At 42.3% G+C, this 25,042-nt stretch overlaps 1 protein-coding gene across 2 annotated transcripts; it reads left to right on the top strand.

Annotated features, from left to right (window-relative positions):
- Positions 1-20,651: 20,651 nt before the first annotated feature.
- Positions 20,652-24,485, top strand: s1pr3a (sphingosine-1-phosphate receptor 3a). Of its 2 annotated transcripts, none has more exons than XM_028587804.1 (2): positions 20,652-20,934; positions 21,968-24,485. In XM_028587804.1, exon 2 carries the CDS (start codon positions 22,095-22,097, stop codon positions 23,283-23,285), a length of 1,191 nt encoding a protein of 396 aa, XP_028443605.1. In that variant the 5' UTR covers positions 20,652-20,934; positions 21,968-22,094; the 3' UTR covers positions 23,286-24,485. The 2 variants fall into 2 exon arrangements, with proteins under 2 accessions (XP_028443605.1, XP_028443604.1); XM_028587803.1 differs by having other exon boundaries at positions 21,916-24,485.
- The last annotated feature ends 557 nt before the right edge of the window (positions 24,486-25,042 follow it).

Raw genomic sequence — 25,042 nt, 5'->3', positions numbered from 1 at the left:
GAACTGGGCATTGAACCATGATCCCTAACACACTACCTGTACTGGCAGATGTAAAACACAGGTTATGTTGAGTGACTGTTGGTAGTTTTCTCTCTCTCTCTCTGTCTTTGTGTCATATTTACTGTGAAATGTATTGTATGCTCTGTGGTATGGTCTGTTGTCCTGTTATTTTAAAGTGCTATTTGAGAACCCATAAATAGCACATTCCTTCATGGTTGTCTTCATTATTCAGCCTGTCGTTTATGACTTAGACCCAGTGATAGTACATTCCAGTGTCTCATGGACTTTCTTTACTTAAGATAGAGCAGAAAGTCCGAGGAATGCAGATACAAAGAGGACACACTGAAGACAATAAAACTGATTCCTGATCAGTTTTCCTGTATGCATATAATGAGAAGAATTCCAGTAACAATGTAGTTTCTAAAGATTCCAGTTGACCTTTTCTATCCATGACTGATTTTCAGAATTTCTGAGTCACCACGGTAACCACTGAGCTGTCGCAAGAGCCTTCCACTAAATGTCATCCATATGTCATTCACACAAGTGTGCTCACACGGGACATCGTACGTGCCATCATGTGACACTTTACATCACTGTTTATGGTGTGATAGAATGCATGTTGAATATAGTTCTGTGCTGTTATGACAGCCATACAAATACATCTACCTCCCTGTTGTGACCAGGCGAAGGACAGAATTGGGGGAAAACATGTTATGCAATGTTATTAAGTAATTAAATGCTGCTTTAAGTACTCTACTGTACTGCAACAAATTAGAAAAGAATGTTTATTCATTAGCATTTTCAGTGCTTGGCTGGTCAACACTATTTCTCTTTCATTTTGTCACAGAGCACACGGTCATCAGCAGACTAACCAAGACTACGCAGCTCACCCATGATTACAAAATAACAAACCATACAACATGTTTTTAACTTTAAATGCCTTTGTCTTCCTAATGAGGGCAATAAGGTAATTGTTTAATCATATGGGCACAGTTGATTATTTGGTTACATTTTTGTTTACTTAAATTGTCACGGAGGAAAATAGCGAGGCTTGGACCCAAGCGCAGAATACAGAATTTATTACCAAAATTACAACAAAAAGTAATACCAAAAAGAAAGCAGGCCAGGAAGAAAGACCACAGAACACAACACCACAAGCCAAGACAGCACAGAACAATGACAATGATCCGACAAGACACAATGAAAACACAGAGACTAAATACACAGGGTAACAAGGTTAAACAAGGCACAGGTGACACAAGGAATCAGGAACAGGTGAAACACATCAGGGCGGGGCAGACAGACAGGAGGGAAAACACCAGGCAGGAAGTAAAACAAGACATAACTAGGGAGAAACACAGATACTACAAAATAAAACAGACACTCACAATCGTGACATAAAAGTACTTTTAAAGGTACTATTTAGAGTTTTTTAAATGTAATAATCGCTGTGTACTGCCAATGTGTGAAGGGATTGTAAGGTAACTTAAAAACTGAGACCTTCCCCAACTTTCTTGGGTGCCTATAACAGCCTGGGAACTGTTTTATGGGCCTTGCATCTCTTCAGCTCTCCTACAGTGCCAACAGTGTATAACAATAGCTAATGTTAGTTTAGAAAAGGACAAAAAAACGACCGACACCCACCACAACACAGAGTTCAACACAAAGTCCACATAAGCAACAAAAAAAGTTTTCTCTCATGAAGCCCATTGTGCAAGCATTCAGCAGGGCTTTCAGCAGGGCATTCATGCTGCGTTCTTGCTACCTGGGAATAACAGGGACCACCCCCGTGATTATGTTGTTTTTCCGACTGCCAGCGTTCACATAGTCAGGATGCGTGTTCTTCTTCTGTTATATTGGCATTTGGCATAACAACTTGTTGCATGACTGCCACCAACGGTTGGCCGTAGCTTAGAGCATCAGGTGTGTGAAAACATGGAGGCCACAATAACAAAAGATTTGCTGCTGTTTTCTTATACAAGCATAGAAACAGCACATGGACAGGTGTTTGTGTTATCTGCAGGACAACGAATGGGAAAGGACACGGATAAGGTTTGTTTTTTTATACATAAGCCATACATTTATGAATAATTTGAAACATGTTATGTCTGTGTATGTTTCTTGGCAGAGGCATTTGTCCACAATAAACAGTCATTGAAACAGTGTTTCATTTTATTTAGCAGTGGGGGCAGATCTGTCGGAAAGCCAATTTTTTACGTATTAAACGGACACTTCGCTGCAACACAAACAAATATATTTATTCACCTCTATTCACACACCATGAGGCATATTTTCATTTCGTTTTGATTGAACTGTATTTTTGAGGAACTGTTGGTCTACCAAATGAATTTTACAGGAAATTCTTCATAGGGAAACCAAAACCCAAAGTAGACTATAGTATGAAACCATTCATAATGAAACTAATTGCATATTTGCCTCAGTGGCAAAGTTGGCAGCCTTGCTGTGTGCATTTGATTTTTCTTGGCTTTTGGAAAAATAACTCCAAGGCTCGGTTATAGGGGAATTCAGAAAGAGGTGGCCCATTAATGCGGAGTAGCATACATGCTGCTAGATGGTCCCCCTGTGGCCTGTTCCTTAACACTAGAACGGCCAGGACGGTTCTTTTGACCGTTTTGAAATTTATATGTGTAATAACTTTGCTAAATAAAAAAATACAATCCTGCTGGTACCTGACTTTTCCTAAAAGAGTCTGTATTTTCATTCAAAATTGTTTTTAGGCTATATACATTACACAAAAGGCAAAGAAAATACAATCACTTTTATCTATTTTGGCCATTTTCGCGGTTTTGTTTTTAATCTTTTGCGTGGTTGAAGATGCATCTTGGTTGCTTAGTAATAATCATAGTCTCTGTCAGAGAAACGTAACTAGCGGTCTCGAGTAACAAGTGTGGGCATCACCAATAGGCCGAAGGCAAAGCCAGAGTCGGTAACGTAGGCTATGGTGTGGATGGACTCGGTTCTGAATCAGAAGAAAAGCACCAGGCGCTCGAGGCGCGGTACATGTAGATGGCCGGTAGCTGTCTACGTGTTCATATAACTTTATACATGCAACAACTGGCTGGAATCATTGCACACATCCTCTTCAAGGAGTGCACCAGCTGTAAAATCTCCCGGAGGAAGTTCATGCAGGAACTGGCAAAGTAGCTGAGAGCGGAGTTTATGGAGGAAAAAAAGGGAAGCGGCGCACCGCAGCAGACACCAAAACGGAGGCAGTGCCAGGTTAGGTTAGGTTATACATGTTCAAATAACAAAGCCTACTTTTAATTGTTATTTGGCTGTGAATTATGTTGAATGAATTTCCCCCAATATGTTTTGGGATATGAATGTATGAAATAATCACGGTTTAGCCTACTATGCCATGATATGATACCAAGGGCGTTGTATTGAATCAACAGCCACGTGCAATATAAGTTATACGACTTACAGTTCTCAAGGATGCACACATGCCATCTCAACTGGGTCCTCCGGACAGCCTGTCTCTTTTTTCTTTCTCCCTTTCTCCAAGTGGCACGCATGCCCACTCGCGTTGTGAAGCGCGTGTCTGCGCTATTCTCCGACTCTCTAACAATCACTGCTGATAGACGGCTTTTTGTACATTTCTGATACAGTGGCGGGAGAAATCTAACTGTGGCGGACCGCCACTTGCCAATCAGCATAGAGGAAACAGTGATTGAAATATGTTCAGTGAACCAAAGTCGCAAACATCAAACGTCAGTTGTCAACGTGTCATCAACTGGGAAACTCGGTTAGCAAAATCTAGCCCGAGTTTCCCACCTCTGATTCCCACAGGAAGTGACATGAATGATGACGTTTTCACTCGGAAAAATGTTTTTCCGATGTCCATGAACGCACGGTCAATACGACCCCGAGCTGGCTTTCTTCCAATTGGACAGGTAACAGTTGACGCTATCCACTCAAGACAGTATTTTGCTATGTGGGCTAGCAATTTGTCCGTGTTAGCAAGTAAGCTAATGTTAGCTTACATTAGCCAGCTCAAATCAAAACCACAATATCACAATATATTTTACATGCTTTGCAGTAACGTTAGCTTACCTGACACTTAACGGCCACCGGTGTCATGAATAACAAGGGTGACAAGGATTCGGAAAAATTCCACTTAGTACCTTTAATGAAGTAAGACAATCAAAATACACTGAAGTACTTTTGGTCCATAAGAGAGCAGGGAACATTTAGTAAGTCATTCTGTAGTCAGTCAGTAAGCTACATGTAGGCCTATGTGTCAAATGTCATACTGTAGCGCATGTTTTTGTAAGCCACCCATCTTTATGTAGGCTACTGTAGCTCATATCATTTCAACACATACTATGCATATGCATCTATTTAAAGTTTCTGGATCAAAGGCTTTTACAAACACAACCATTCACATTGTAATCCCTTGTGAAAATACATCAGTCAGTGTGTACTGCACACATTCTTTGCAATGCTGTTGCAATAACATAATGCACCTATAGGAAGAAAAATCATTCAGCTTCTGCATTGTTCGTTTGTTGTTTCCAGAGTTTCCTTTGTTATTTAGGGAAGCAGTAAAGCTCGGGGATAATTTCATTCTTGGTTACATATCTTTCTCTTTTATCCAAAGTTATGGTTTAAGTTAACTGCTAATTTGTCCTCTAAATATATTTTTAAAATAAATAACACAGATTAACAAAGAGAATTGAACACAATACTTTAGTATTGTTTTGAAATGTCTATTACACAGACACTGTAAATCAAACATGATGTATAAGAAGTGTATTGTGTACCTATTTAAATGAAACTTATTTGTTGTCAGGAGCACAATTTGACAAAATCAAGTTACTATTATTTTAATATCAAGTCTTGTTTTATTTTTCCTCAAACAGTTAACCGAAATAGAGGAACAACCCTAATCCACCCACATACATTACATTGTACATACTGGAGTATATCTGATCTTGCTGGGAGGTTTCTCTGTTTTGGTTACACTGTTATTTGTCTCTCTTCTACATTATAGTGTGCCTCTATTTTATGCCCAATTTAAGTATAACTGTATTATATCATCTAACTCTGTAACTACCATTCCACAAGGGGGCAATGCTGTCCTGTGCATGGGTTGATTGAATACGTCAACATGGCAACAAACAATTCTCCTACATCTCTTTGGTACACATTGAAATTAAGTGTGAAAATGGTAAAGCTAACTAACGTCATAGTTAGTTTATCCTGAAAGCATTTCTCTGTTAGTTCCATATTTGGTGTATATGTTTTGTGCCTGGCTGCCTCAGATGGGATAAGAGATACTAGGAGTGCAGTGGAGTCATAATTGCAATAATTTTCAGTCTGCTGGCTACTCTGTTTGCTCTCACGTTTCTACATACATACCAGTATGACTCACCGCATCTCTCTGTCTACACTTAGCATTTTTCTGCATTGAAAGAAATGTAGTTTTTAAAAAACAACAATGAAACCAATTACACTACTGCAGCTAACACATAGTTTGACTGCGTGTCGGTTTTTCATTGCATATTTTCACAGACGTTATAATCAGTACCCTTTCTTGTTCACTTACTGACCATTTACGCTGGTATTTCTCTTTCTCTCCCTTTTCCCAGTGCCTCTCTAAACAGGATGTTTGTGTCTCAGCGGGGCAGCTACCAGCTGACCAGTACAAAGCTGATGACCAGATAGCGTGGCTGTGGAGTGCCCAGTTCTCCCAGCGCTGTAACAGATTAACTGGGATTTAGGGCTTCCATTCGAATTCCCTACTAAACCAACACGCCGCAAGAGACGGCAAAACACAGGAGGTCATGTAGCCGACAGCAAGCTTCCCCCTGGACCGCTTGTTGACAGTGAAGCCCCCCTCCGTATTTTATTTCAAATTGCTTCTAAGCCTCACAAGTATTACACATACACAGGATAATATAATTGTCTTTTCAAGAGAAGCAGTGTGGTGATGAATATGACAATACGGAGGAAATGGCCAGAGAGATCTCTGAGTGTCCCAGTTCTCATCTACAGGAGACAATAGCTGATATGTTTGTGTGCTAATGAAATGACAAGGATTGTCAGACAAGATGAACCAAGCCTGTAAATTCTGTGCTTTATGGTCCCTAATAATTCTGGCTACAATGATGGTAACATTCAAAGGTGATATCATGAGACCCAGGAGACTTGGGTTTCCGTGTATTGTGCTGCAATACGTGTGAACTCACCCCAGCTAACATCAGATGCCTGGCTGGGCAGTGGTTTGTGGAGAACAGGATCTGAATCATGAGCACAAGTTGTTTCATGGCAAAACAATGTTGCACAAGTGTGAGTTATTTAAGCACAATTTGGTGCTATACAGTCACAGAAAGAGAAGGTGGACTTAGAACTAAAGGTGGGCCGAAATTGTGCATTTTATAGTATTTCTTTTGTTATTGCAGAAAAATATGTAATAAATGATATGGACAACCACCAACTACAGCGCCTCTTTTATGCAAATAATCCATTAAATTAAAAGCAATAAAAGCAACAGCAGGGAACATGTTCTGTTTTGTTCCCTTGTTTTAGTCTGCTTGTCTTTTACCATAGAAGAAGAACAAGTTTTCATGGAAACAGTGGAGGGTATTTCCTGTGAGACACAATAAGCTCAAATAAAAAACACAGGAGTGGAAAGATGTGTGGCTCTGCCCTGTCCTGTTTCAGTCTCAATCTCCACCCTCCACTGTCCACTCTCACTCTCTCTTTGTGATTCACTGGCCAAACCACTCCTTTCCTTACATTTACCAGTTTTGGCCCTGATTCACTTCATAAGTAGCTCAAGAGCAAAGTTGGGTTGAAAAACATTCAATTTCTGAAAGGTGTCCCTTTTCAAGTTACCAATGTAAAAACATGCCAAATGATGTCTGCCGGATAAAAGGATAGACAGAATTCTATTTTGACCCAGAGGAAGCCTCAAACCCTAAAAGCGTTCACTTCCAATATGAATGACACAACCGATTCTCTGTTGGTAGGATTTCCTCGCATGATGTTTTTTTTCAAATATGCACAAGAACCTGAGTGTGAATTAGGCCAGTAAGTGGTGTCATTAAGTCAGTGACGCCCAGACACATGGGCCTTTTACACCCACAACTCACTGCCGTGTGTACACACATGTGCCATAGATACAGCGCACAACCTCTCTACTGTTTGAATGCACGGTTAATCAGAAATCATAACCAGCCCCCTTTTTACCTCCACACACTGAGAGTGGAGCGTGGCTATGGACAGTTTGAAATATTACATCACTCCTCAACGGTCACTAGTTTTTGGCGCTTTGAATCACATAAATCATATGATCTTACCACTTACAGGTAATCCTACAGCACAAGCTGAAACATGCTGCATATTTTCAGATGCTTTGCATCTGCCTGATTTCTAAATAACTTTTGTTTCATCTCATATATTCATTAGGCCAAATTGTTCTTGAAGTGAATTGTAACAATTACTGTGCCATGCTTTAATAATAAATATTAATTTACACAAGCTCATTGTAAGAAGATCAACCTCTGTAACCTGTGTCTTCCTTAATTCTGTAGCCTAGTGTTTCCACAATGTTTCTCTTTCAACCCTCTATGGCCATATTTGAACTGAAATTTTCCAAGGCAGCAAGAATGCCAAGTGCCTTCGTGGTGACGGTCTCGTAGAGCTAGTAGTCCACTGAGAGGTCAGGTCTTTATCTTTTGGTCTGCATCCATGGAAAACAATCCATCCAGGGTGAGAGCTGCAGAGAAAACATTAAGTACAACAAGCCCTTAGCTCTTTGGAAATACAAGTTTCGATATGTTTTCGTTCACTCCATCTTGATAAAAACTTTGGCCTGGTGATGAGCTGTAGAACCAAACAGTTCTGGGGAATGTCACAGTGTAGCAGGCTGAAGTTGAAATATATGTGCCAAACACAGCTTAATTCACAAGATAAGATGCCCACCTCGTTTGCCAGCGCTTGCTTTTCAAAATATTTTTATAATACTGTAATATCTAGAACTAAGACTATGGTTAAGGTTTGTACTGTATGTGTGTCAAAATAGTTTTTAGGCATCAGAAGTGGCTGGTGGAGGTGATCGATGTGTTGGAGACATATGTTCACTTTCCTGTGTTGGTGGTTTGACTGTTTTGGTTTAGACTCCAGGGAATACACTCCAGAGGTCCAAGGCAAGAGCAAGGTTATAGCTGTGTGTGTGTGTGTGTGTGTGTGTGTGTGTGTGTGTGTTCCTGTTTAACTATATTCGTGGGGTCCAAAAACCGGGAATACAGTATACTTGTGGGGTCCGGACAGCTTTGTGGGGCAAAAATGCTGGACCCCACAACTTTAAAGGGCTGTTTGAGGGTAAAGACTTGGTTTTAGGATTAGGGTTAGGGAATGCATAGGGAATGCATTATGACAATGACCAGTCCCCACAAAGATAGTGCCACACACCATGTGTGTGTGTGTGTGTGTGTGTGTGTGTGTGTGTGTGTGTGTGTGTGCGTACGTGCGTGTGTGACGTGCGTGCGTGAGTCTACATATGTTAGATTTACTTTAACTCTGCCGGAAAAATGTTGTGGAGATATTGGGTTTGTGGTGGTCCAACCCAAGGCCAAACTGTTGGAAAGGATGATGTCAGAAAGCAGACAATTCATTGGTGTTTATACAAAGTACACAGAAACCTTAGCCAGACCTGGATCTGACACGCCGTTGTTGGCTTCACTGTTTGCAGCCATCTTCGTTTATTTTCACACAACATTCCCTCCATGTAAACCTCCCGTCCACCTCCTTCACCCCTCTCTCCTCTCCCTTGTTCACTTCACACTCCATCAATAAACAACCCATACCCACCACAGTCACCCTTTCTCGTCCACCGTTGAAGCATGCTGGTGTTTGGCCCCCTCCGGCTGCTCTGCACCTCCAAAGCTCCCACAGCACACTGACGGGGACAGGAGGACAGATGTGGGATGACTGGTTAGGTTTGGCTCGGTAGGAGATGGAGGAGACTGCAGCAATGTGCTGTACCGTCATGTGTTAGACTTATAATCACAGGTGGACTGCAGCACTGCAGGCCAGGGACTCCAGTGTGTGTGTGTGTGTGTGTGTGTGTGTGTGTGTGTGTGTGTGCATGTGTGTGACCCCACAGATAAACTGCAACAACATATGCCCCGCAGATGCCCAGGACCTCTCTAAAATACTGTGTACAGTGGTTAAAAAGAGGATTAATTACTGCTGTGGGCGCTTGTGCTGAAGATAATTCCATATGAGGACCACTTGTTGTCCTGAGATCATCCTTCAGTGGCAGAGAGTATATTTGAATGGGTTTAAAAAAGGACTCAAAGACTTCCCTTGAGTAGTACTTAATATAAAATATAATATATAATATAAAAAATGCTCTGTTACGAATAAAAGTTCTGCATTGAATGTTCTAATGAACCACATCAACCATTTTTTCGCATATTTATATACATTTTGTTGGGTTTATTTGATGAAGTGGCTCTGTTTTGGGCCCTCAGTCAGCTGTCACAGTGGCCCTGTCTAATGAGATGTGAAGTGTGTGTTTTTAGCCTTTATTTTGTCTAGTGTGTCTCCGGAGCCAGGGAGCTTTAGGATGGCAGTGTCCGACGGATGGCCTGTCTTATTGTTGTTGCTGGTTCAGCGGTAACCATGGTGCCCTTTACTACCTCTGCAGATCTCTATCAAGCCTTTCTTTTTGTGGAGCATCAGCGTGTCACACAGGCCACAGAGCCCACTGTCAGTGAGAGGCTGTTAGCCCAGCTGTGACTGATCGCCATTCACACAGTAATTCATTCACAAACACACACCATTCATTTCACACAGCCACTATGGCAGGGTCACATGCTTGGAAAATACCTCTGAACATCGAATGCACACACACGCTCATGCCCACGTACTCTTAGCGCAGCACAGAGTATTAAATGGTTTCACTTATCTTAAACAGTCATATAACAAAAGAGCATTATGACATAATGACAATGGGGAGAAATGTATCTGGGAAACAATCCAACTGCAGGATCTGTTTAGCTGACTATCTAGGCCTAGTTACGTTGAATCACTAAAAAACTGTTATATTAATATTGAAGAACTTGTTTGACATTTTGGGAAATATGTTTATTTGCTGAGAGTTAGATTAGAAGAACGATACGACTCTCATGTTTGTACGGTAAATATGACGCTATACAGCCAGCATCCGGTTAGCTTAGCGTAGTACTAAGACTGTAGACAGGGGGAAACTAGCTAGTTAAGCTCTGTCCAAAGGTAACAAATCTACCTACCAGCACCTCTAAAGCTTATAATTACTCAATAAAACTAATAATTTTTTAATTCAGTCATCAATAATTAAATCATTATATCTTGTTTGTTTAATGCGTACAAAACTACATTTTAGAAACATTACAGTTTGGTTTTGCCTGGGTACAGTAAGTTTGGATATTTTAGAGTGGGGTTGTATGAGGTACATATCCATAGTCAGTATATTACCCACATTAGATGGCGCATGGCACACACCTAGTTTGGAAAAGTAGGCAAGAGTACTGACACGGAAGCAAATGTACTGCTGTGGACGAGGGCAGCAGCTAAACATATTTTAGCCACCTAAAAAAAAGGCCCACCTAAAAAAAATCTAAATCAGTTTAAAGTGTACACTATATTTAGAATATTTTCACTGTTTACCTTGTTGGCAGACAGCCCTTTCTGATGAGGAACTGAAGCCATTATATCCATCTATCCATATAAGCCTCGGGACTCCTTTGACAAAAACAGTCATTTTAGACGCATTCGCCGCCAGAGAACAAGACAGATTTTTTAATGGTCAGCACGATCTGATGAGTGTGTTTACATGTACATAACTAACCTACTTATGATCAGGATATAAGTATCCATTATAATATGTGTTGAAGATAAAAAAAGTTAAAACCATGCTTATGTTTTTTAGTAGGCTACAATATACTTTAAGGTAAAAAATGTAAGCTGTTGTGTGACTAAGTGAAGGAATGTTTCAATACTGATTAAGCCTAATCAGCATTTGTCTGGCTCACACCTTCTCAAGCTTCTAAAGAATTGATTAGGTCATGGCTGTTATTTAGCATAAATGTAAAAGCTCTAGAAGTCGTATTGTTTAAACAACTTTGAGAGCCATCCCTTGTTGAGCTAGACTGATTAGAACAATGAATGTATTCATATAGTTGGATTGATTGGGAATGTACACTTTTCTTTTGAGAGACATCTGACCTATAGGGGAAGATTTCATTTGAGGAACGACCCAGGTGTAGGGAATAAATGCCCGAAATGAAAAGGTGAGCCAGAACCTGTTTTTATCAAAAATCTGCAAATAGTTAACTTAGGAAGATTTAGGTGGGAGAGATCAGCAGCGACAAACTCGTAAGTCTATTAAAATCTGTAAAAATAATTGATAAAAGTAATGCCCAATTGAGAACTGCGTTGAGAGCAATAAGTCAAAGGCAATGTATGTGATTGTGTGTGATTTGTATGGGTTAAAGCTTAAAAAGTCTGAAAGAAGGTCCATGGTATAGTAAATGCACAGGAACCGACCGGGACGGGGGACCCGAGGTAGCGTTTGAGCCGCGTACAAGTAGGAGTCCGTTTGAATCGGCCGGTCAGAACCAACGAATAAATAAAAAATTTAAGGTGCACCAACATTAGGTTGAAATCGTTTGAGTCGTGTGCAAGTAGGAGTCCGTTTGACTTGACTACATCAGTGACTTCCGCCTGGGAAATCGACGACAATCCCCCGTTATCCTCCAGCTCTGCCTCTAACATAGAGGGCGTATTAGTCGGATTCAGGAGTTCCTCAAAGTGCTCCTTCCACCGCCCTATTACCTCCTCAGTTGAGGTCAACAGTGTCCCATCCTTACTGTACACAGCTTGGATGGTTCCCCGCTTCCCCCTCCTGAGGTGGCGAACAGTTTTCCAGAAGCACTTTGGTGCCGACCGAAAGTCCTTCTCCATGTCTTCTCCAAACTTCTCCCACACCCGCTGCTTTGCCTCTTTCACGGCAGAGGCTGCAGCCCTTCGGGCCCTTCGGTACCCTGCAACTGCCTCCGAGTCCTCCGGGATAACATATCCCGGAAAGACTCCTTCTTCAGTCGGACGGCTTCCCTGACCACCGGTGTCCTCCACGGTGTTCGTGGGTTACCGCCCCTTGAGGCACCTAAGACCCTAAGACCACAGCTCCTCGCCGCAGCTTCAGCAATGGAAACTTTGAACATTGTCCACTCGGGTTCAATGCCCCCAGCCTCCACAGGGATGCACGAAAAGCTCCGCCCGGAGGTGTGAGTTGAAAGTCTGTGGGACAGGGCCTCCTCCAGACGTTCCCCAATTTACCCGCACTACACGTTTGGGCTTACCAGGTCTGTCCAGAGTCTTCCCCCACCCCCTGACCCAACTCACCACCAGATGGTGATCGGTTGACAGCTCTGCCCCTCTCTTCACCCGAGTGTCCAAAACATACGGCCTCAGATCAGATGAAACGATTATGAAATCGATCATTGACCTTTGGCCTAGGGTGCTCTGGTACCAGGTACACTTATGAGCATCCCTATGTTCGAACATGGTGTTCGTTATAGACAATCCATGACTAGCACAGAAGTCCAACAACAAACAACCACTCTGGTTTAGATCAGGGAGGCCGTTCCTCCCAATCATGCCTCTCCAGGTGTCTCCATCATTGCCCACGTGTGCGTTGAAGTCCCCCAGCAGAACAATGGAGTCCCCCACTGGCGCCCCATGCAGGACTCCACTCAAGGTCTCCAAGAAGGCCGAATACTCCGAACTCCTGTTTGGTGCATATGTACAAACAACAGTCAGAGTTTTCCCCCCCACAACCCGCAGGCGTAGGGAGGCGACCCTCTTGTCCACCTAGGTAAACTCCAACGTAGCGGCGCTCAGCCGGGGGCTTGTGAGTATCCCCACACTCGCCCGGCGCCTCACACCCTGGGCAACTCCGGAGAAGAAAAGAGTCCAACCCCTATCCAGGAGTATGGTTCCAGAACCGAGAGGTAGAGGTAAGCCCCACCAGATCTAACCGGTAGCGCTCCACCTCCCGCACCAGTTCCGGCTCCTTCCCCCACAGAGAGGTGACGTTCCACGTCCCCAGAGCCAGCGTCTGCTGCCCGGGTCTGGTCCGTCGAGGCCCCTGACCTTCACTGCCACCCATGTGGCAGCGCACCCGACCCCAGCGGTTCCTCCCACAGGTGGTGGGCCCATGGGCTGGAGAGATGGGAGCCACGTAGCTTGTTCGGGCTGTGCCCGGCCGGGCTCCGTGGCAAACCCGCCACCAGGCGCTCGCCCGACGAGCCCGCCGCCTGGGCCTGGCTCCAGACGGGGGCCCCGGGCTTCCTCCGGGCAGGGTCACTCCATCTCTACCTTGTTTTTCCATAGGGTTTTTGAACCATTCTTTGTCTGGCCCCTCACCTGAGACCACTTTGCCTTGGGAGACCCTACCAGGAGCACAAAGCTTATTGATTTTTTATTATTTTTACTCCCTAGTTGTAAATATTTTGTTAAAAAATAAATAAAAATGAGGGGGAGACTGGAGGATTTATAGGACTTCTGGCCACACAGAAGTGCTATGCAAATCTTCTTCTCAGGGTATTAAATGTGGCACAAAAGAATGACACAGGACTTCTATAGAAATTGATTTGCTCAAAAAATAGCAATTTGCTGATCAAGTTTGTCAAAAATGTTTGAAGTAATAGTAAAAGATGAATCACGCAGCCCACATTCCCCCATTGAGAAAGAAAATTGTGGAGTTTTTATTTTTTGTTTTTTGTGTTTTTGTAATTGATGATCTGTACTGTATGTTTACAATGGACTCATGACTTTTTGGGATAATTTATTGTGTTATGGACTGAAGCTTTTTGCCCATTGTCTTAAGGACTTTGGGTACCATACACACTAAGGGAGAAAAAAATACTTGAGCTTGTCTTTTGATTCTAAATCTGTACTGATGGTATTTGGAGACGGAGTCTGGTCTGTTTCTGTCACTGGGTTACTTCTTTCTCAGGCTCTGGCTGCATTTTTTTGGAGAGCGGAGGGTGTGGGCCAGGGGCAAGGGGGGTCTTGGGGCTGTGAGAGATTAGTGGTGAGGTAGGTGTTGGGGGTGGTAGATGGTGTATGATTGGGGTTCAGTAGAACATGTGTGGAGCACCACACACTGGACAGCGTGGCCATTAGTCCTCAGCTCAAGGGAAATGACCCTCTGACCCTTTTCTTTTAAAACAGCAGACAGACAAACCACAGTCAGCTAACAGACACACACTTCCAGAAATATGATGCATTTTTCCTGCACGTAAAGAATGCATGTTTTCTGCACTGTGTGGCCTTCAAACCCCTTCATGTTTGTGTTTAATGAATGTAAAGCCATGGTTATGGTGTGACGGAGAGACCATAACACATACACAAATAGGTAAATGGGCAAAGACATGCATCATGCACACAGGCAACTTATTTTCTGCATAAATTAATTTGTCTTACACACACACACACACACACACACACACACACACACACACACACACACACACACACACACACACACACACACACTTAGAGGAATCTTACACAAGTGTTCCCAGACATCAGAGAAGCAGTTCTGAGAAAGTCAGGCATGATTGTTTACACGACTGAGGTCAAAGTTATTTTTAACATATTTTGGCAAAGCAAAGGCTTGAAGTCTATTTCGTGTCTAAGGCCCCCCATTGTAAAGAAAATAAATAATGCCATAAAGATGTTGACTTTGGAAGTTCCAGTGAGAACAGACAATCTGAAATTTTAAAGATGAAGGAGCCATGATGAAGCGTTCAGATATGGCACCGTGGTTATAAGCAATTAATGTCATTTGGAGATCCAGAGCTTTTCACTGTGTTTTACTGCAAGTTCTCAATTGTGGTATTTTTAATTCACCAGCCATGCAACTTCTCAACATAAATGCAGCAACGTGAGTGATCCGACCCTTCTGTCTCTGATTTCCAATAATTTCCATTGTGTGTTGAGGCTAAGAGGGATGCTAAACCTTGGTTGAAAGATACAGAATAAAGATATCAACTTCTTCCCCTACCTTGCTGATAATTTCCCTCTTTGCCTCTATTCTGACAACTGATTACAACCAGGATGAAATCTAATCTATTTGCCTTCTATCTGTAAAAAAAAAAAAAAAAAAAGAGAATGAGAAAAAAATAGTATCATAAATTTTCTGCACAGAACATTTAACAAAATGACCAACTTACCATGAAAATACGTTGTACATCCATGTGTCTTCCATCCATTCATCCTTCCATCTGTGCACCCTTTGATGTTGCTATTTTGAGCTGGATGCAGATAAAAAAGGTTATCTAAAAGAACCCGCAAGGCTGTTTCTCAGACAAGCAGTCACCTTGTGCCCTTAAAGACCTCAGACCTCCACTGATAACCCACCAGCAGCAGCATTGCTCCAGATACATTATCAGCCCTCAGAGCTCTACTCACGGCCTCCACTCACGACCCTATGCTCCATGCAGGAAGATATGTGATGGTCCTCGACACATGATGACACATGACACTGTCATGACACATGACACTGTCATGACACATAAACCCTAACCCCAACTCTAACCCTAACCCTAACTTGTCGTGACAAAAAACCAAATGAGACTTAATGACAGAAGCGTTATGTCATAAACATTTATGACTTGTTTATAATGTTTATGACACGTTCATGACAGTGTCATGTCACTCTTATGTAGATCCCTCCAAGTAAAGTGTAACCAAACTATTTAACAATAACAGTAACAGAAAATAAATGACAATTATTACTGTGGTGAGGTAAAAGTTCAGTAAACATTTCTAGGTAAAACAAGTTTGAAAAGATGAGTTTTAAGTTTTATTTTAAAAGTTGTAAGCGAGTGCACATTGTCAAATCTACTGTTGCATGCAGAGTTGGAACTAAATGCACCATCACCGTCCCAGAAGGAACAGTTGGTGTGAGAGAGTCAGCAGAGCACAGTGATCTGTTAGGAACACAAACTGTGTTGTCTGGGGTGATGCCCTGAAGTGGTAAATTCAGTTTTTCCACAGCTGTTATGAAATGCTGTGACAGTGTTCTTTAAGTAGTAAAGGGACACTTTAAAGGTTCAGAATGTGTGCCTCTACATTTAAATTAACATGACATTACATTCTCTTTTGGCCTGTAACCCAAAACCTATATCTGTGTTTTGTCCTTATTCAACTGATTACATTTTTGAGCCATTCAAGCACTTTTAATCATTTCTGAAATACAATCTGCAAAAATTGCAGATAGCGCTCAGATCATCAAGTGATATAGATAAAAAGCGGTATGTTATCTGTGTCATCTACTGAAAACACATGCCATGTTTGTGCAGGACTGAAATATCATCTCTTTCTGAACAGAAAGCAAAAAAATAAGTGTAGACTTGTTTGGTAATATCAACCTACATTTTTAATGTTTCTGCCATCATTGCCAATAATGCCACAGTGATATACTATGAATTCTCTGTGTGCAAAAACTGTTTTGCTGTTCACAACTTGCCAAGAGGTGTGAACCTCCACAACATCTACACACTGCACATCTATGTCATATTGAAATGCTGTTGGAGCTTATTCTTGTATAATTCCCATAGAAACGTTTGGGTGTGGGTAAACTGCAGGAGTGGAGGGGAGTGGGGTGACAGCCCGAGAGGCCTTTCTTTCCCTGCAGCTTCTCCTTCGTTCCCACTACACTTTACATTCCCGAACATCTAACTCACTACCGAGCCTACGTCAGTATGCCCTGACTCACAATGCATCTGCACATGTACACACAGCGGCCACACACACAAAGATTCAGAAACAACAAACTTTTACAGGACTTGGCAACGAGGCCATTTTTTTTATGATCTGGTGACCTGTAGCTACATTTCCTTTTTCCACCACAGCACCAAACATCCAGGAAGTCTGCATCCAGCTTGCAACAACACAGAGCCAAGGAACCAAGTTTTCATATGGTTATAAATGGCTTGTCAGGGTGTCTGTACATCTCTTTCTGCTCAAGGTAAAGTCAACAGCTCTGGGGGTCATTCATTAATCTGCAATGCCTGGGCTGACATGTGCAAGAGGGCCATTCTGCCTGCAACCTCTCACAATCAGCGATACCAGTGGTACCGAGAGAGAGAGAGAGAGAGAGAAAGGGAAAACTGTCAGCTCTGTCGCTCCTTAGGCTCCTGCTCTTTCTTGTCTCTCTCCATCTTGCCTTCTTTTTATCAACATTTGTTACACTGTCGGTCTCTGTTAGCTAGCACCGTCATCCATCACAGTCTCAATTTCTGGCCTGTTCTATGCTATTTTAGCACATTAGATCCAGCAAAAACAAAGAATTTGAAAACAAAAAAAAACAGAACAGATGGACAGTTTAAAAATAACAAAACAGACATCAGCAACGAGAAAAGAAGAAAAGAAAACACAGTCGCCCCCGTTGTAGCCTCAGTTTATTCTTTGCTATTTTAGAGACACTTTCCAACCATGCTATCAGATATGGATGGTCACTTTGCCTTGGCATCACCTTTCTAACGAGCACCACTGGGCTGAATCAAGGCAAGCATCCAATATCTGCATGGACATTTTTGTCTTTTATGTCCAAGTAGTCTATATCAGTTCTTTGTTCTTTATAAAGCCATGTTGACAATTACATTTATATTATGTTATATTATATTATAACATTTTAATAAAATAATAATAATAATAATACACTTTATTTATATAGCACCTTTCATAACATAAAATGCAGCTTAAAGTGCTTTACAAAAGAAATAACAAGGTAATAAAAACAGGAGACAGGGGGCTGGGTATGTCAATTTCTATGTTATATTTTTCTGCATTTGAACCCTTAGACTGCCAGAGTATCCTTTCATATTATTTTGAAATTGATCATATGCTTTATATGTAAAATCTATGGTTGTGTAAAATCTGCAAAAAAAACTAGTAAATATGCTGCCAAATAAACTTAGCACAAAAAGTAAGTAAATTTGTGTTTGGTAGATTATTTCTCTGTGTTAACAATGCTTTTTTGCAATAAATCTTATACCGTTGGAAAGCTTGTTTAGTTCCCTTTCAAATGGTGCCCCATTTGTAAGGAACATGAATTTGTGGGATGAGTAAGTGGGTTGCACCCATGAAAAATTTGCCAAATCTTCTCTGCCAATGCCAAACAGCTTATTCTGCCATTGACTTGTTTGGTGTTTGGTGGATTGGATGATTGAAGTTTGAAGAAACAAGACATGTTGGGAATTTAACAATTTATTAATTTCACAAACAGGAGCCTCAGTAGCGTGTGGAAGAACCATACACAACCACAACAGCCTAGCACCTCCTCCTCATGCTGGTCACAAGCCTGGTCACACACTGCTGTGGGATGGCATCCCATTCTTCAACCAGCATTTGTTGCAAGTCAGCCAATGTGGTTGTGTTGGTCACTCTGGCACGAACAGCACGCCCAAGCTGATCCGACAAGTGTTCAATGGGGTTGGGGTCAGGACTGCTGGCAGGCCATTCCATCCTCTCCACTCCCACATTCTGGAGGTAGTCTCTGATAAACCCCGCCCTGTGGGGGCGAGCGTTGTCATCTTGGAGGATAGAGTTTGGTCCCAGACTGTGGAGATATGGGATAGCCACTGGTTGCAGAATGTCATCTCTATATCTCTCTGCATTGAGATTGCCTCCAATGATGACAAGCCTTGTTTTTCCAGGGAGGGAGATGGCGCCCCACACCATCACGCTGCCTCCACCAAAAGGTGTTACTCTATTCGTGCAGCAATCAACATAGCATTCTCTGTGTCTTCTCCACACTCTGACCCTACGATCCAACTGCCATAGGCAGAATCATCCAATCCACCAAACACCAAACGATGCAATGGCAAAATAAGCTGTTTGGCATTGGCAGAGAAGATTTGGCAAATTTTTCATGGGCACAACCCACATACTGCTGCTCATCCTACAAATGCTTGTTCCTTACAAATGGGGCACCATTTGAAAGGGAACTAAACAGGCTTTCCAACGGTATAAGATGTAATGCCAAAAAGCATTGTTACCAAAGAGAAATAATCAACCAAACACAAATGTCCTTACTTTTTTGTGCTAAATTTAGATGAAGTAGAGCAGAATACAAAAAATACAGATAGCAAAGGAACCTACGGATGTAGGGACACCCATCTGGGCACCTACAACTGCCCCTCTCAATTCAAGCCTCATTTTTCCTCTGCTCTTTTTCCTATTCTCTGAAACTTTCTCTCAGCCTTTCTGTAGCTGCTTTTGCTTCCCTCCTGGTCCGATGTCTTTTGACCTCTCTCCCATCATCTGTCTCTCTCTCTTTCTCACTCCCAAGCTGAATGTGAAATCATGATACCCAAAGTCAGTGACCATAATGTGGGAAAACTGCAGTCCATAGCATAAACAATAAGAAGTAACAGCCTCATACGCCTTTGTTTCCTTCCATTGCACCATCCAGTGGTTGGAATAATGGCTAATGGCTTGATGGGAATGTGCATTCTGTTTTTAAACACAATGCAGAGCCAGCATAGAGAGGAGCAGGGGGGCTGTTGGATTAGCAGAGTTGAAGAGGAGGTGTTAGCGGGTCAGACACAGTCCTCAGCATGTGCCATGCCATTCACATCCAACTGGTGTTTCAGTGCTCTTACCTGTCAGTTGTTTCCTCAAGTCACACAACAGCAGGAAGTTGGAGCAGGAAAAGCCTGATTGGTATCCACAGGGATACGGTATGAAAGTGTGCCAACTCTTTGCTCATCACATGCGTGGTATCCCGGACTGCCTCTGATCTGATGACCTGACCTACCTATTTCTTCAGAATAACACTAAGAAAGTGCATAAAAGGAAAGTATGACTCTTTCCTTCCCTTCCCATCCATTTCAGTTGGCTTCAATGGAAGAGGTCTGACCTATCTCACACCCCGAAAGGACCAAAGGGACCCAGTCATCTTTTATTTGAACATGAGTGCATGAATGCACAAATTAAAGAAGATGATGGGATTACATTTCATTGGAATTGTACCTCATGTGAGCAATAAAATGGAATGGTTGAATAATGAGTCATTAAATCAAAGATATAAAACGAGTTGCAACTTCATGGCCTGACATTGGAGGGAGTGAATTCCTAGAAAGGAAAATGAACATGTAAGTTTGTGGTCTTTAAAAAAAACCTGTGGTCTCCTTTTTAGATAACAATGATGAGAGAATATGTATTTAGCTTTCTGTCCTCTAACAAAATGACTGAGATGAATTAATCAACTTCATTGAAGCCTTGGGGCCAAACACTGTCTGTTGGTACATGTAAGTGCAGCAATTTTATGTCACGTTGAAACAAATGAGGTGTTCTTGTCTGAAACAGTCAGCTGCTCTCAAAAATAACAAAACTCTTTAAACTACACTTAAAAATATCAATCAAACTTGCTGCTAGTTTGAAAATGCAAAGCAGCGTTATAATCACAAAGTGACACATCTGTGGGCCACAACAAGCATCTGGCACAAGGATACGCGTGGCTCTGACCGCTCTGACTCATAATGAATGGTAATACGACAGGAGAGGTACATGTAAGGGAAGATCCCGCCCCATTAGTCCCGGCTGGGAGGGGGGAGAGCGGCTCGGTCCGAGCTGGAGGGAGTCCCAGTGTGGAGTCGACGCCACACCGATGAAGTTCAGGACGCAACACTAAGTGGATGTTTTGAGGCAAATACTTCCGCGATTGGAAACGTTTATACGGGCGAGGACAAAGTATGGACTTTGACTTCACGTCGAAGATCATCAATTTTTTGGCACTCACGTATTTTGCACGAGCGCGTCGTTACGCATGAGAGAATCATACCTTCCAAGTTGCTGCAAATCTCGCCACACCAGGGATGTAGATGAGACCAGAAACTCCAACAGGTACGATAAGTTACTGTACTGCAGTGTAGTGAAGAAGAATAGACTGCTGTGGCAGATACTTGATTTACTGTATTTAATACCGCATGTCTATATTAGTTTTCAAATGATCACTCCATTTAACTTTGAGCAACTTCTTCCAAAACAGGAAAGTTGATCAGATCTTCATGAGTATGTATCTTGTTTCAACTAGAATAGTGTTTAAACGTGGCCAACAATTTTATTTTGATAAATGAGAATAGCCTATAAGTCTAAGTAAACATTTCTTACAATATTTATTCATGTGGGATACACCTGATTGAGTTTGATTTGGAAATTAACCTGCTCATCCAACCTCAGGATTACATGCACGCTATCATTTCAGGATTATTGTGGATAATTTTTATATCGACGTGTATTTACTTTTCATGGTAATCTGACGAGAAATGTATTCAGTAATTATAACATTTATGGCAAATGATTTATGAACAGCTGTAACTGCCACAGCTGTTCAGTATTAACGGGACAATAACTACTTTACAATGTCCTACTCTATAGGTTCTCCTTTTTTTGATCGATTTCTTTATAAATCTGTTATGTAGGCTAAGCTATATGTCATTTGCTATCTTCACCAGGACACTGCTGTAAGAGATTTTTAATCTCAGTAATGCACTTTTTATATTATATTTATATTTTCATAAACAATACATAGTCCAAAATGCATATACATTGGTCTCCTTTCTCATCAACAGTTGTAATAAATCAAAAGAATGAAGATAAATTACACAAGTGCAGATAAATAAAGTATACATCTTGAATTTTGACGACTTAAATATATTATTACCTCCAATTTGATATTTTTGATATTACCACTTGCTTCCATTTTCTCCTTTTTCTTACATCAATTATCCAAAATGTTGTCGAATTTACAGTCCTTTTGTGACTTTGAAGTGTTGAATATAACTTTTCAAAATATGTTTGCGCTCCTCTGCATTTGATTGGCAGGTCCTTCAGGAGGCTCTAAATAAGTTTGAGCTCCTCTGCATTTGACTGGCAGGTCCTTCAGGAGGCTCTAAGATGCCAGTTGTGACCCTGTCTGGCTGAGCAGCCTCGCCACCTTCTGCTGTCCAGTGCTGTGGCGCCCTCTGCTGTGTGACCGAGGAAGGCCAGAAGGGGCAGGCAGTATGTGGAACACACTGGAGGAAGGGATGAACCCTGTCATCGTCAACCACTACAACCACTCAGGGAAGTGGGAACGGCCTCGCAGCAACGGGGCCTGTAAGATGGCCGTGCTGCTCTTCATCTGCGTGCTGATTGTTCTGGAGAACGTTACGGTCCTGCTCGCTCTCTGCAGGAACAAGCGCTTCCACAGCCGTATGTACTTCCTCATTGGAAACCTGGCGCTGTCAGACCTGCTGGCTGGTGTGGCCTACGTGGTCAACATCTTTACCTCAGGAAAGAACACCTTCTTCCTGACACCAGTGCAGTGGCTGGCCAGAGAAGGGAGCATGTTTGTGGCCCTCAGTGCATCCACGTTCAGCCTCCTGGCCATTGGGATCGAGAGGCACATGACTATGGTGCGTTTGCGTCCGTGTGAGACAGCAGGTCGGGGGAGACTTCTAGGACTGCTGGCAGCCTGCTGGCTTGTGTCAGTGCTGCTCAGTGCCCTGCCCAGCCTGGGCTGGAACTGCCTGGACAATATGGCCTCCTGCTCCACAGTGCTGCCGCTCTACGCTAAGAGTTATGTGGCCTTCTGCATCAGTGTGTTCAGCGCCCTGTTGGTGGCCATTATCATCCTCTACATCAGGATCTACCGCCTGGTGACCTCTAGCGGCCGCAGGGTGAGCAGCCGGCCTTCAGAGCGCTCACTGGCTCTATTGCGGACAGTGGTTATTGTTCTTGGAGTGTTTGTCATGTGCTGGACCCCCCTCTTCCTCCTGCTGCTGCTGGATGTTGGTTGCAGCCCAGATAAGTGCCCTGTGCTCTACCAGGTGGACTGGTTTATAGCCCTGGCTGTGCTTAATTCTGCCCTCAACCCTCTGATATACACTCTGTCCAGCAGGGAGATGAGGGCGGCTTTCTTCAGGCTGCTGTGCTGCTGTCAGACCAGCATGGACAACACTGGGACTCCTGTGGTGGGCAACCCCCACCTGGGCACAGTCATCCCCACAGCGGAGAACAGCAAAACCAGTGGAGGAGTGGGCAGTGGGGCTGGCAAGTCCACACTGAACAGAGGGAAGGTTCCCACACCTATCAACTCTGACAAGCATGGAGATCCCTCAGCCACTGCTGTGCCCCATCCCTCTGGACCTGCAGACCTGCTCTCAGCTGTGCTGGTGAAGGCGGGGGCGCTGCCACCCCTCGGCAAGTTCTGAATGGAAGCACCTTAAAGAGGCCTTACAGTGGCACAGAAGTAAACATAGAACTGAACAGTCTCGCTATCGGCCACTTTTTGTTTATGCACTGTAGATAGGATGCAGTAATGTTGGAACCACATAAATGCAGATTGAAGTACAATCAGAGTCATTTAAAGCCACTATTTACAACAACTCAATATTATTACAACACCAGAGTAAATTATATGTTGTGTTTGTCTTACACAATGATTTATGTTCAATGTTTCACATTTCAAAACTATGAAATACAATAGGACAGTTTCACGGACATGGATTAAACCGAGGCCCAAATTAAATCTCTTGTCTTAATTCATGTCTGGGAAACTAGACTTGGTAATGCTTAAAAAACAACAGAGTATAATTAACTTTATTAATTTTGTGTCTGTCGAGGTGTTTATTTTACTGTGTCATTACAAGCAGAAAAGATCAGATTAGGGCACTTCTATTGCATGTGCTATATGCAAGTACTCTTAAAACACCTGCAATTTCCATCACAACTTTGCTTGGTAAACTATTTATTTTCTGTGAAAACATTTGCCATCTTAATACTATTGGTATACTTGTTTGGTATACTTTGTGTGCATACAAAACCATCATGGTACTAGGACTTAATTATTAATTTTGTTATGATTTGAGATGCACTGTGAGAGAAAACCAGACCAAGTATTTGTGAGGCTAGCGGCCTCATGAGGCTGTGATGCTCAATACACACCAGAAAACAAAAGTGTGGGAATCATTAAAAATAGAGGGACAGAATTGCTACAGAATTGCTATTATTAAATTTGTGCCACTAGTGGGCAAGAGTGAAAAAATGTGCCCTGACAGTGGTTTTACAGTAAAAGCAATGTAAAATGTATAATCTAATTAGTAGGGTTCAACTTCTGTGCGGTGGCCATTTTTGGCCATTTCTGGTTCAGCTCTACATTACCAGACCTGTCTCATCTTTCATTGGTCTATTCCGTCAGTATCAGCTGAATTAGCGTGGATAATAACTACACTCATTTTTGCTTCTCATCAGCCCATCTAGAAACCACTCACACATCAACTAACCACTAGTGAATATGAGTGTTGGATGTGAATTATTTAATGGTGGTAGACTGTAAATGACATTTCTGTCTAGGGTGATGTAGTGCCTGATACCATTATATAGCAAATAAAATAAAATTCTATTCACCTTCATGAGATTTTCACACGTGTCATGTTTTGATATTTAACGACTTGCCTGCTTTCAACCCCCTTCTCCTCTTCCATGCTCGGTGTCTGTGTTGGTCCTCTGCATACGTTGTCAAGGTACATATACAGGACAACCAGAGAGTGATTTCGTCTAAAACACACAAATGGTAGATGGTTGCTTGTTGTAGTCACATGAAAGCTTAAGCCATACATATATTAATGCACAATTCCTGTGATTTGTCAGTTTATCATTTGCTATTCAGACAGGAGAGGAGAATTTGATTTAACCTGCTGCACTCTTTTAATATCCTAATGGGAAGCTGATTGATGCTCTCCTATTCCCATTCATACGTAGACCTGGGTCAGCCATTGATGAATAATGCAAAGAAACTCTTTATATTTAGTTTAACTAGGGGTTTCCAGCTCAGTGAGGCCAGGTCTAGTAGTCGTGAAAGGTATACTGCATGAATTTCACTTTGAAGAGCTTCCTCTTTTGAAAAAGTCTCCCGTCATTGTATACATTTTCTGGAACGCAGTATGTTAAATGATTAACCAAACTGTTT

This window comes from Perca flavescens, chromosome 9, assembly GCF_004354835.1.
Source record: "Perca flavescens isolate YP-PL-M2 chromosome 9, PFLA_1.0, whole genome shotgun sequence".
NCBI lineage: Eukaryota > Metazoa > Chordata > Actinopteri > Perciformes > Percidae > Perca > Perca flavescens.
Note: the sequence above shows the minus strand (reverse complement) of the source record. Positions and strands in the feature narration are given on the sequence as shown.

Bases quoted from the DNA above. Each gene is read 5' to 3' on its own strand.
- s1pr3a (XM_028587804.1), top strand. From the start codon at position 22,095: ATGTGGAACACACTGGAGGAAGGGATGAACCCTGTCATCGTCAACCAC.